At 46.3% G+C, this 14511-nt stretch overlaps 1 protein-coding gene and 1 pseudogene across 1 annotated transcript in view; both read right to left on the bottom strand.

The window, feature by feature from the left end:
• Window positions 1-9719, bottom strand: part of LOC126413137 (uncharacterized) — a 62438-nt gene extending 52719 nt beyond the window's left edge. The window contains exon 1 of the mRNA XM_050083030.1: window positions 9445-9719. Coding sequence (XP_049938987.1) covers window positions 9445-9719 — 275 coding nt within the window. The remainder of the gene's footprint in view (window positions 1-9444) is intronic.
• Window positions 3221-3338, bottom strand: LOC126413359 (5S ribosomal RNA; annotated as a pseudogene).
• Window positions 9720-14511: the final 4792 nt, after the last annotated feature.

Raw genomic sequence — 14511 nt, 5'->3', positions numbered from 1 at the left:
TGCTTCCTGAAAGCCAGTGTAAGGCCAAGAGTGATACCAACATATTTATCCTGGAAACTGTATTCCTTCTATGCTCGTCTCCAAGTCCCTAGAAGTTTCCTGAGGGCCTTTCTGTACCTCAGTAATAATGTTCTGCTATGCACCTACTTCTTCTATCTATTTCAGCGCCTCTGTACGTTATTAAATTTGTAGGCTTCATTATTAATTTTTGAGCGTCTTTACGGAAATGTCCATGTTTAATTGACTCTGTGGTCACCTCCTATTGGAGCGGAGTTCTGCTATCCTCTTCCGTCCTTAATCTATCCACTGTGATAGAATCAAGCCGTAGTGGGAGATAAATTCGATGCTTTAGGCACAATTAGGGCAGGGAGTAGTCTAGCGGGTGCACATTTCCGAGCCACACAGATGGAAACGCCGTTTCACCTACTCACACAAGCATCGAAGATGAGCGTTGGCATAAAAGGAAGGCGTTGATAATATTTCAGTTAGAACAGTTATTCTTAATCATTATTTATCCACTAGCCACTTTTTTACTGTCTCTGCCGACGCATTTCTGACTCACAATTTAAAAAATTATACTCTTTTAAGGCTATCACATTTGTCTCAATATAAGAAGCAGACTTCTTTCTTGAGATCCAATGTCTAAGACACTGATGGCAAAAAAATCGCAATACCTAGGAAGCGCTGTGTGACATAAACGAAAGTTATAGGCGTGTTTCTATATCTGAAATGCACCTGTTCAAATAGACGCGTAGCAGTGGCGCTAATAGCTTTTTCACAGATGTAGATCTAAGAATATAAATAAAATTACAATACTGATTTGACTGAAAGTTTTCGTGTATCTTTCTCTTATATCCAGCCTTGTTACGAAAACATTTTCTCCTTTTTTCACGATAACGCTTATAAAACTAATAAATAAGTAAATAAATGTTGATAATTTGAGCAGTCGTAATAAATTGGTTGTTATAATTGCTTGTGAATGGAAAAAAACATCAGCACAGCGCATTTAGACACGAAAGTTGTGAACAGATTAATGAGGATTTGCAGAAAATAAATGCGTGGTGTAATGACTGGCAGTTATATCTCAATATTAGTAAGTGTAACCTACTGCGTATAACAAGGCGAAAATCCCCATTAATGTAAGAGTACAAATTAAATGCCCAGTCTTTGGAAGCGGTAACATCCGTCAAGTATCTTGGTGTGACTATTCTAAATGATCTCAAATGGAATGATCAGAAAGTAACGGGTAAAGCCAACTCTGGATTGCTGTTTATTGGTAGAATCCTGAAGCGATACAGTCCTTCAACAGAGGAAATAGCTTACAATACGTTAGTTCGTCCAGTCTTAGAGTACTGTTCGTCTGTATGGGACCCTTACCAGTTGGGTCTGATTCAAGAGATTGAGAAGGTCCAAAGAAGAGCGGCAAGATTCGTGACTGGTACATTTATCCATCGTGAGAGGGTTGCAGATCTCATAGGAAGTTTGAAGTGGGACACACTTGCAGACAGACGGCGCGCTAAACGGAAGGGGCTGCTCACTAAATTCCGAAATCCGATCTTCTCCGAGGATGTAGAGGATGTATTATTACCACCAACGTTCAAATCGCGCAATGATCACCATTCAGAGATAAGGGAAATTAGAGCTCGTACTGAGGCGTCCAGACAGTCGTTTTTCCCTCGCGCGATCCACGAGTGGAACAGACGGTGTAGGGGAGGGGGAATGTGGGAATATGACTTTGGAGCGAATTGTGCCCTCCGCCACACACCGCTTGGTGGCTAGCGGAGTGTAGATGTAGATCCAGAGATCTCGGGCGCATGAAACAAAGCTGTTACTAGCCTGCGGGCTCGAGTAATAGCTACGATACAAGGTATAGAAGTACGCCAAATGTTCATACTCGATTTTCTCGAGCTGAGAGTTGCGTCTTTCTGTTTACATATGTTCAAATGCTAGTTGTGCCGCACACACACTGTCAATATGAATTGAATCCGTGAAGTTCGTATGGTCCCCATGTGAGAGCGAGCTGATGTTGGCCGCCGTAAGTCGGCGCAACGGGGAGAGACCGTACTCGCGGGGGACGTGAAAGACATGTTTTCTTAGCTACGGGCAAAGAGCTTTCGATTATATATCGTAACACAGCATGCGTCAGTCAGATTAGTGTGTATATGAGCCGGGACGTGGGTAACTGGATGTTGGTCTAGGAAACCCCATCCACGCCGACCACCTCACTAGCGGTCGTCGCAAATCTGCGACGCGAATTCGATCCGAGGTTGGCTCGCTTCGTCGCGTCCAGTGAGCAGTCTAGAATTCTCAGTGACGCTGGAGAATTGAGAAGATCCGTCCAGTCAATTAACGTCGAGACGGTTAACTGGAAGTTTAGAAGAGTTATGGAACTCGGCCGGGAAATAATCGAACAAAGAATGGCTACTGTACGATCTGTAAATGATCGTCTAAGCAGGAACTGGATAATGATTTGAATGAAAGTACGCTACTTCTGATTGCAAAATCCCATGGGAGGAAGTACGCTGATGAGTGTGAGCGCGAGCAGAGCCAGAGTGAATATACAACGTCCAGAACCCGGGCGTGCCCTACAGACGTCCCCCCTGTACCGCTGTCTGTACTGAACACTCTTCCGGGCTACGCCCCCCGCTGCAGACCCCCCCCCCCCCTCCCCGGCCCCCAACAGGTTTCTTCACCCCTTCCAAATTGGTGCTACCGGCCACCGCCCTTTGGGGTCTCGTGTGCGCCCTTCTATGATCCCCACGTACATTTGACACACCTCATGGCTTCTCCACGTGAGCTCACGTGGTACCTGGTGGGTACACAAGTTTGTACTCCGAGTACTTTCTAGAAAATCTTATTCTTTCTGGCTTTCTGATCGTTGCATTTTCTAACTGTGCGACGCCTCCACCAATGAGGAAAAAAATTGTAGGTGCTGTCCTCAGCGACTACACATTTTTATACAAGTTTTTCACAAATTTTATTTCATTAATGGGTAAACAAACACATTTGCTTTACAACAATGTTAAAAAAAGCACTCCGTCTTCAGCTCACGAGTGACCTACCGGGACCATCCGACCGCCGTGTTATCCTCAGGGGATGATGCGGATAGGAGGGGCGTGGGGTCAGCACACCGCTCTCCCGGTCGGTGTGATGCTATTCTTGACCGAAGCCGCTACTATTCGGTCGAGTAGCATCACGAGGCTTAGTGCACCCCAAAAAATGGCAACAGCGCATGGTGGTCTGGATGGTCACCCACCCAAGTGCCGACCACGCCCGACAGCGCTTAACTTCGGTGATCTCACGGGAACCGGTGTATCCACTGCGGCAAGGCCGTTGCCACAACAATGTTCAAAAGACACACATATTTGCTTTACAACTGCCCACTACAGAAATATGTATATAAATACAGTAAGAGAAACTTTTACATTTTTAGATTTCAGAATACTAATGTTACACATTCTACAATACCTTGAATAAAGATACATTTTATTTTACAATATGAGACATTTCGCATTATCCTACCAATTGCCTTTTCTGATAGAACAGATAAATACACTACTTTACAATCAACTTAACTATGAATTTCGCTTGATACATTAATGTACACTTCATAACGTAATTACAGTTTTAGTACCCAGAAGAGAAAACACTTTACACAACTTTTTCACACTTTCTACCAGTGTTCAAATGGTTCAAATGGCTCTGAGCACTATGGGATTTAACTTCTAAGGTCACTAGTCTCCTAGAACTTAGAACTACTTAAACCTAACTAACATAAGGACAACACACACATCCATGCCCGAGGCAGGATTCGAACCTGCGGCCGTAGTGGTCAAGCGGTTCCAGACTGTAGCGCGTAGAACCGCTCGGCCATCCCGGCCGGCTCTACCAGTGTTATCATTTTCCAGGGTTTGTCCGTTTTTATTTTAACACTCTGATAAAACCACTTGTAACTTCATTTCCAACGTGTCTAGCAGGCACTAGAGATCTGTCAAAAATTATCTTTTCACTGTCTCCGGATGAGCTTTTCGTAGGACGGTACCTGACTATTCCTCTCTGGGCACTGATATACGACAGCGTTTTTAACAAATATTTTTCTACAACAATTGTTACCCATTTGTTTTGCACATAAATTTAAAACAGTCTCAGAAAGATTTACAATATCTGCATAGACAATTTAGTATGGCTATAATTACTGTACCAGAACCCATGAAATTCCAGAAAGATAAATCACTTACCAGTGAGTTGTTGAACGTACTTCTGTCTTAGTATCGTCTCACTTTATAGCTCATCCAACTTATATCTTGCAGCTGTTAAGTCACCTATTTACCTAATTGCAGGTTATATCGGCAGTTACAGTTTAAGTTCATTTATATTCTTCCTCTCATTATTCGCTATGCAGCTATCTAAACCGGTGTCCAAAATTAAAATAGCTCTAAGCACTATGAGACCTAGAAATACTTAAACCTAACTAACCTAAGGACATCACACACATCCATGCCCGAGACAGGATTCGAACCTGCGACCGTGGCAGCATCCAAAATTGAAACAACAAAAGAAAATTTTGCAACCTTGCGTTTATTTTGCCCCAAAACAGTATAAACAGGTGATGGTAAAGTAGAAATAATGTAAAGAATACAGAACATAATCAACTACAACACGCATTAGCGGTGGACGAAAACGTTCTTCGTTGTTCTCCAACTTAATGGATTTGCACATAAACTCCTACAACTGGTTAATGCGCTCAGTATGGGATATGACCACCTATGACACCGATACATGCCTGACAACGACAAGAAATGTGGTCAGTGATTTCATCAATCTCGCGTTGAGGCAAAAACGCTCATCCTTTCTGCAGAGCTGTTCACAAGTCTTGGAGAGTGGTTGGTCGATGCTGACGTGATGCAAACCGTCTCCCTACTGCATTACAGACGTACTCTATGGGATTCAAATCGGGAAAGCGAGCAGGCCACGCCATGTGTGCAGTATCTTGCATTTCCATGCTAAGGTTGAGCATTATCGTCCATCAGTACGAAGTCTGGACCCACCCCATCTCGCAACAGCCGCGCATGAGATCCCAAGATCTCCTCACTGCACCTGACAGAAGTTAACTCTTGCTGATTCATCCGCACAGTTTCAAGAAGAGGTGGTCTACACAATCTCTGCACTCGCCACTAGGGATCTTCCTCGATATCGATCACTTTCTACAATGTTTCGGTCCCGAAATCGTGCTCTACATGCCCTCCAAATGCGACTCCGTCGAGAATCACTCTCCAGACCAAATCGGGTCTCATGTGTGAAAAGAACATTGGCCCACCGTTCGACCGTCCAGGTTGCATGTTAACGGCTCCACTCTAGACGTTCCCTTCTGTGAAGACACGCCAGAGGTAAACAGACAGCAGGTCTCCAACAATGAAGGTTGTGGTGTCACCGCCAGACACCACACTTGCTAGGTGGTAGCCTTAAAATCGGCCGCGGTCCGTTAGTACAGCCACACGGCAGGTCTAGAGAGACGTCCTAGCACTCGCCCCAGTTGTACAGCCGACTTTGCTAGCGATGGTTCACTGACAAATTACGCTCTCATTTGCCGAGACGATAGTTGGCGTGGCCTTCAGCTACGTCGTTTGCTGCGACCTGGCAGGGCGCCATTATCATTTGCTATTTATCTTGTGATGCATGTACCGTCAGACCGATGTTCACCAATTATGGATTAAAGTTAAGTATTCCAGAAGCTACGTACTATTTTTGCTACTATAAAGACCTTGTCATTTTCCAGATCTCACGCCAGCCTGCGTGAGCTTTAACGCGTGCCTTTCGGCTTCACCTCATAGTGGCTTGGCTGTCTTGCCAAGTCACAACAAAGGTCACTCTGCTGAAGCCTTCTGTACACCGTTTGCCTCGATACAACACTTCGAGGGGACGCTGTGATGTCAGATGCCAGTTGTAGTGCAGTAGTAAGGCGGTGCCGTCGTGCCCTTACAGCCAAATAAGCATCCACTCTTTCTGACGTCCACGTAGTCGGCTCTGTCTTAGTCCCGGGACACAGTTTCGTTCTCTATAAACTGTCACCCCATCTGAGGAACAACAGAACGATTCGCATTAAACTATTGGGCCACACCAGTTGGCTCTGCTCCTATTCTTCTTACAGTCCTCCACCCCAGGGAGACTGGTAGGCGTCTTCTCTGTGCCTTACTGCACCGTCTGTGGCTGTGTACACAGCGATTATGGAAGTGGTACTGCCCAGCCAAGACTATCCCGCTCGATAGGTGCTTTGAAGTCACTGCTGGCGTGGTTGTCCGTTGATGGGATTGCCATCTTCCGTGCAGAACACTATAGTAACGAAACCTGCTGACAGTTTGGATGGCTAGATGGTGAATTAGACTCAGAACGGGGAAATAGCAGTTTGTTGCTTTAATTTTGGACACCATTATATTTCCAAGCTTAAGTTCGGCACAATATCGCTACTGGGGACATTTTTCCGTAGTAAATGTTCAGACAGCCTCACCATCTGAGCCGCATACCAACGATATTTATCTAAACATTTTATCTTCACTCTGCCTCGTCGCATGATATCTGTGGGACTTCCGTCATGACACATGACGGTGCAAACAAACAGCCATTAATTTTTACTTAAGGGTGTCCACAGACTTTCGTTGAACACTATTTGCTTCTACACCCAATCCTTCGGAACTTGTCGCACTGACTGCAGCATCTTAGCCTCACACTTGTCATGATCATACATGAACAAAATTGTAAATATCTCCTTGAATATTCTGAGGCTCTGATCTATCGACTTACACTGTGATCGCTCGTTATTTTACTTCGCGTTCAGATTAATTGGTATCCTCTGTATATTAAAGGTCTCCAGGGAACCTCTTGTCTTCAATTTCATGTTTTATTAGTTCTAGATATTTTACGATCTGAACTGGACTGGTCAGATGCTGCTCCAGAATACCTTTCCGAGCGTTGACAATCGCTGATATTTTGGGTAATTCGCTGATATTTTTGGGTAATCCCAAAAATAAGGTCTCCTATTTTTTTTGTAAGTACATAGACCTGTTTATTTCTACATTGCTTTACATACGTTTACAGCTTGAACATTTAGATATTTTTCGACATAAATACCTTTCTGTCGATGCATTTTTGTAGACACTGTGGCAATTTTTGTATGCCCCTGTCATACCAGCTCGCCGCCATGCAGTTAAGAAAGTTATGAACCTCTTCTTTCACCTCGTCGTCGGAGCTGAACAGCATGGAGAAGCTACTTTCTAGCTCCGATTCCCTGAAATGACGCTGCATGTTATCCAACCTTGAGCCCCCTGAGCTATACTTTGCCCACTCTCTTGCTGACATGCAAACATCTGACATGTGTAGAAGTGTCATACTATTGTCATAGTTTTCTGTTAATATGGCACGCACACCTCACCAAATAGGGGTTAGAGCTTTGACTAATAACTTCCTACATCGTGAGGCCAGTATTTTAATTTCAACAAATCTCAGAAAGCTATCGTGCTACTCTGGTTCTATGTAAGATCAAAATTGTCAAGGAACTTCTTTAAAGTGTTCTTAGTGCCATCAAACGATTGCGGTATTTGAACGTTTTTGAAGGATGGCTACTAACAGGGCCGACTAAAGTACGATCCTGGCCATTGAAACTGCTACACCAAGAAGAAATGCAGATGATAAACAGGTATTCATTGGACAAATATATTATACTAGAACTGACATGTGATTCCTTTTTCACGCAATTTGGGTGAATAGATTCTGAGAAATCAGTACCCAGAACAACAACCTCTCGCCGTAATAACGGCCTCGATACGCCTGGCACTGAGTCAAACAGAGCTTGGATGGCGTGTACAGGTACAGCTGCCCATGCAGCTTCAACACGACACCACAGATCATCAAGGGTAGTGACTGGCGTATTGTGACGAGCCAGTTGCTCGGCCACCATTGACCAGACGTTTTCAATTATTAAGAGATCTGTAGAATGTGCTGGCCAGGGCAGCAGTGGAACATTCTCTGTACCCAGAAAGGCCCGTACAGGACCTGCAACATGCGGTCATGCATTATCCTGCTGAAATGTAGGGTTTCGCAGGGATCGAATGAAGGGTAGAGCCACGAGTCGTAACGCTTCTGAAATGAAACGTCCACTGTTCAAAGTACCGTCAATGCGAACAAGAGGTGACCGAGACGTGTAACCTTGGCAACCATACCGTCACGACGGCTAATACGCCAGCATGGCGATGACGAATACACGCTTCCAATGTGCGTTCACCGCGATGTCGCCAAACACGGATGCGACCATCATGATGCTGTAAACAGAACCTGGATTCATCCGAAAAAATGACGTTTTGCCATTCACGCACCCAGGTTCGTCGTTGAGTAGACCATCGCAGGCGCTCCTGTCTGTGATGCAGCGTCAAGGGTAACCTCAGCCATGGTCTCCGAGCTGATAGTCTACGCTGCTGGAAACGTCGTCGAACTGTTGGTGCAGATGGTTGTTGTCTTGCAAACGTCCTCATCTGTTGACTCAGGGATCGAGACGGGGTTGCACGATCCGTTACAGCCGTGCGGATAAGATACCTGTCATCTCGACTGCTAGTGATACGAGGCCATTGGGATCCAGCACAGCGTTCCCGTATTACCCTCTTGAACCCACCGATTCCATATTCTGCTAATAGTAATCGCATCTCCACCAACGCGAGCAGCAATGTCGCAATACGATAAACCGCAATCGAGATAGGCTACAATCCGACCTTTATCAAAGTCGGAAACATGATGGTAAGCATTTCTCCTCCTAACACGAGGCATCACAACAACGTTTCACAAGGCAACGCCGGTCAACTGTTGTTTGTGTATGAGAAATCGGTTGGAAACTTTCCTCATGTCAGCACGTTGTAGGTGTCGCCACTGGCGCCAACGTTGTGTGAATGCTCTGAAAAGCTAATCATTTGCATATCACAGCATCTTCTTCCTGTCGGTTAAATTTTGCGTCTGTAGCACGTCGCCTTCGTGGTGTAGCAATTTTAATGGCCAGTAGTGTATAAAATGCATGTTCGACCATCAGCTGCCTTTTTATTTAAAGTCGAAACATTGACCGATCTCATTTACACACAGTCTTCACGGATTAATGTTAAAACTGTTTTAAAACTAATCTGTGAAGACGGTCTCGATCAAGCATGCGTTTTATACATTGCAGTATTAATTTTAGCTTATCTGACAAACCAACAAATAGCCTAGTTTGGTATCCAGGCAGATGAGAGCGTGCGCCGGAAGCATTATCTCCGTCTCATGACATGCCTGCCAGCCTTTCAACCCACTGTAGGAATTTTCACGGGTGCTGTTGCTTTTATATGCCACCTGCTACACAGCGTCACCCTTGCGGTGCCGTCCGTCGTCACCGCCGCCACCGTCGCTCCTGATGTCTGCCTTCCGCTGTCTCACCTGCGACCTGGTGGCGCCTGTCTACGCTGCGGCCGCTGCTGGCTGTCCTCACGCCGTGTGTTAGACGCGCCACTGTCTGTCATTGCCGGTGACGGTGACGGTGCACCGTCTCTGCGGCGTCTGCCACCCGCAGTGGCCGCCGCGGCTGCGCCGCCACTGGGTACCCTCGCGCCATCTGCGACCTGCTCCACTACCTGCAACTGTCGCTGCAACTGCACTGCATCTGCGCGTCCTAGAGTGAGCACGCGCTTCCCGCTGTGGCTGCCGGCTACCATCGTCCGCGTCCTTGCTCTGCCTGGCCACCTTCCGGGATGTCCTCCCCGACTCCGGTCGTCGTTTGTACGCTCCTACTGAGGCCTTACAGTCCCTGTCCACGTTCCTGGATGTCTGCCTTACCCCAAGACGTCGTTTGCTGGCGCCTTCTTCGTCTTCCCGAAACCAAGAGAGGAATCCTCTTTCTTTTCTGTCCTGTCTCTGCCACTGATCGGCTTATGGGTTATCCGAGAGGTGCAAAAGGGGTTCTCAAAGCCATTCTGTCGTTTTACGTGAACAAGTACGGTAATCAAAAGGGAGACGACCTGTTTCTATCACTTGTGGCGTGATAACTGCATGCAAATTCCACGACCTAGCACCACATCTGACACCAGAAAAAAAACTCTCTATGTCGTGTCCAGCGAGCGGTCTAGGCGCTCAGTGACATGGAGACTTGAGAAGGTCCGTCAAGTCAATTATAATGGTCTAAATGAAAGTACATTGCTCCTGATGGTAAAATCTCATAGACGGAGGTACGCAGCTGAGTATGAGCGTGAGCTGAGCAAGAGCGGATACTACAGGTCCAGGGCCCAAGTCCGATCTACACAGACGTGGGCCTCGGAATCTGTCGAAGCGTCGATGTGCTTGCTACGTCCGCCCTGGTCGCCAGTTCGTACTTCTTGCTGAGAGTCTTCTTAATTACATTCAGTGCCGGGTCCCAAACCTTGCTGAGATTGTAGCCGCAATCTCGGTTGGTAAGATCCTCCCTGGTGCGAATTTCGATAGCCTCCCTTATGACGCTGTCCCAATATTTAGAGGTCTGAGCCAGGATCTTGGTTCGTTTTCCGGGTACTCGGAATGGCAAATTAGACGCGCTGTCCGTCCCACCACCACAGCACAACCTGTGGAGACGGATGAAGTCACGGAAGAAGAGGTAGCCACTGTCTTTATTCCGTACAATGGCGCACTATCGGGGAAAATCGGCCGTTTATTAAAGAAACACCGAGTTAAAACCGTGTTTTGCCCGCCCAATAAAACACGGGCATTACTGGGAAGTGTGAAAGATGACCTCGGTTTGAGGAAGGCCGGCATATACCAAATTCCCTGTGAGTGTGGGAAGACTTATATCGGACAAACAGTACGCACCATCGAGGATCGTTGCCGAGAACATCAAAGGCACTCTCGAAGATAGCGGCCCGCCGGGGGAGGGGATTTAAATCGGCCGCCCCCCCTCAGGAGCTCAGTTCGTCAGCGCACCTGACGAGGGCGAGATGTCTGATCGCCGAAATATTGTGCCCGTTGGACACTATGAACCAGCAGTATACCCGTGGACTGTTCGAGCAACAAATACGCCGGGAGAAACTGAAGAATCACACTATAAATTATGCATTGTCGTGTTGAAAGTCAGGTTTTGAAGTTGGAGACATCTGTACAGGTTGAATAAGAGCCCATTACCGTTTTTTCCACCAACCTGTCGTCTTCTAAAGTTGTGTCCCAAGCGCAGAAGACTGCTCGTCGGTCATGGGATCTTCTTCGGGGGAAGCTGCTATCCTGTCATCTAGAACTTGAACCTGTGTTTGTGCTTTTTTTGTGGGATGCCACTTTCCCAGATTATTCTCTGTGCCTACTGAGAGCAAGATCTGGAATACTGACAATGATGGTAGGCGACACCTCTCATTAATGTATCCTGTTTGTTTATATTTTAAGATATCTCTTGTTACACTGTCTTCTACAACGCTCGACATAGCTTTCTTAAAACTTCGATAACTTTTCTGACAACTTCCGATACAGAGTCCGACATGTCCGTCCGAACAAGAGATACACGTCCGGCTCTGAAGAATACCGGAAACAGTCTGATTAGCGCAGCCGAAGTACTTCGTATCCCAGGCGCGCCAGAGCAACCCGAAGGTGTCCGAAGCACTACGGTTGTAAATCATTACTCTTATGTCTCTCAAAACTAGTGAAATTTAATTAACAAAAACATAGACTCGTAGGGTAACCATGAGAGATTGTCTTGCTGAAAACTGGCTTAAATACAGTGAATAGTATATAACTAATAAGAGAAGTTAGGCGTTTTGGCGCGTAACACCCGAATGTGCCGATCAATCAAAAGCAAGTTCAGTACAATTGTCGGGCCCTCCCACGGGAATGGTACATACTGTACCATCTGTTCCTTGTACCTCACTCCACTTTTGTGCCATATGCTACTGCAAGTGTATCAAGCTGCATCAAGGCGAGCCCCTAGCAAGATAAAATACTGGCGGCCACAGCCAGGAATATCACAAACTTCCATGCGGGCCACGCGGACACCGCCCTTTACCCGTAAGGCAGGCTGCGTCACTCCCTCCAAGTTGGTGCTTCCGGCCACCCGCGTTTGGGGCCTCGTATTTGTATTTCCTAAGTATGTAGCAGCCTCCTTCTGTCCCGGAAGCGGCGGATTAGCGCTCCTATGTAATCGAGCGTGTTCGAGAAGTTGGTCATCACATCATGTGTAGTATAAATGTTCATTCCATTAGCAGCTGGTGCTCATTATGAACATTAGTTGGAAGTATGACCCCAATGAACATATACACACGTTTGATTTCGTTGGGGCATGGAAGCGAAAGGCCTCTCTATGTCAACCATTTTGAGGAATTTCTTGCCATGCCTGAAAGACGTGTTGTGTCAAATGATGCAGATTTCTGGGTAGAGGCTGGTTCGAACGTATTTGTCCTACCATCGTATCGCGGATATATTCCACGGACGACAAATCAGAGGAACTGGCAGGCCAGTCAAAATCCATGTAGCCATAGAGGCGTTTGTGCCGTGGACTGCAGTGTGAGGCATTGCACTGCCTTGTTACACTACTGGCCATTAAAATTGCTACACCACGAAGACGACATGCTACAAACGGGAAATTTAACCGACAGGAAGAAGATGCTGTGATATGCAAATGATTAGCTTTTCAGAGCATTCACACAACGTTGGCGCCGGTGGTGACACCTACAACGTGCTGACATGAGGAAAGTTTCCAACAGATTTCTCACACACAAATGGCAGTTGACCGGCGTTGCCTGGTGAAACGTTGTTGTGATGCCTCGCGTAAGGAGGAGAAATGTTTACCATCACGTTTCCGACTTTAATAAGAGTCGGATTGTAGCCTATCGCGATTGCGGTTTATCGTATCGCGACATTACTGCTCGCGTTGGTCGAGATCCAATGACAGTTAGCAGAATATGCAATCGGTGGGCTCAGGAGGGTAATACGGAACGCCGTGCTAGATACCAACGGCCTCATATCACTAGCAGTCGCGATGACAGGCATCTTATCCGCATGGCTGTAACGGATCGTGCAGCCACGTCTCGATCCCTGAGTCAACAGATGAGGTCGTTTGCAAGACAACAACCACCTGCACGAACAGTTCGACGACGTTTGCAGCAGCATTGACCATCAGTTCGGAGATCATGGCTGCGGTTATCCTTGACTCTGCATCACAGACAGGAGCGCCTACGATGGTGTACTCAACGACGAACCTGGGTGCACGAATGGCAAAACGTCATTTTTTCGGATGAATTCAGGTTCTACTTACCGCATCATGATGGTCGCATCCGTTTCTGGCGATATCGCAGTGAACACACACTGGAAGCGTGTATTCGTCATCTCCATATTGGCGTATCACCCAGCGTGATAGTATGGGGTGCTATTGATTACACATTTCGGTCACCTCTTGTTCGCATTGACGGCACTTTGAACAGTGGACGTAACATTTGAGATGTGTTACGACCCGTGGCTCTACCCTTATTCGATCCCTGCGAAACCCTACATTTCAGCAGGATAATGCACGACCGCATGTTGCAGGTCCTGTACGGGCCTTTCTAGATACAGAAAATGTTCGACTGCTGCCCTGGGCAGCACATTCTCCAGATCTCTCACCAATTGAAAACGTCTGGTCAATGGTGGCCGAGCAACTGACTCGTCACATTACGCCAATCACTACTCTTGATGAACTGTGGTATCGTGTTGAAGCTGCATGGGCAGCTGTACCTTTCACGCCATCCAAGCTCTGTTTGACTCAATGCACAAGCGGTAATAATGGCCAGAGGTGGTTGTTCTGGTTACTGATTTCTCGTGATCTATGCACCCAAATTGCGTGAAAATGTTATCACATGTCAGTTATAGTATAATATGTTTGTCCCATAAATACCCGTTTATCATCTGCATTTCTTCTTGGTGTAGCAATTTTAATGGGCAGTAGTGTAGATTACGCCATTTGGTACTGTGTTTATGAAGGGTACGAAGACAAGGTTTACCATTTTTGCCGCATACTGGCGAGTGTTCATCTTCCCTCAAACAATTATCCAACAGCTTTACAAATCAAGATTTCAGGAGTTACAGAGCGAAGGATCTCGAGAACCGATGCTGCTTGTGACCTTTCACCACATACTGAACAGACTCGTTAGCGTCCGTCTGACTGCCAGAGACACAAGTGAGACTCATCAAGGAACGCTACAGGTTGTCACCTATTGTCTCAGATGAATCTGGCTCTTCACCAAGCAAAAACTCTTTTGTGTGTGATATGGTATCAGGGCTAAGTGATGCTTGGTAACTCTAGATTTCAATCCAGCTTCCACTAATCTTTTCTCTACGATTCGTTACAACATCAGCAAGGGTTTCGGCTGTTGTCATGTGTCTATTCATCAAAAACAGGTGAAAATTCCTACGATACTGTCGTATTTTGGTCCTTGGGAAGGTTAGTAAAATCTTACACGTTGGATGTCAAAATACTTTTAATAAGAAGTCAGTGCCGGTGTCGCTTCAACAGAGATGCATCTTCGC

The sequence above is a fragment of the Schistocerca serialis genome, chromosome 7 (genome assembly GCF_023864345.2).
Source record: "Schistocerca serialis cubense isolate TAMUIC-IGC-003099 chromosome 7, iqSchSeri2.2, whole genome shotgun sequence".
NCBI lineage: Eukaryota > Metazoa > Arthropoda > Insecta > Orthoptera > Acrididae > Schistocerca > Schistocerca serialis.
The sequence above is the reverse complement of the archived record's forward strand: the minus strand, read 5'-3'. Positions and strand labels throughout refer to the sequence as shown.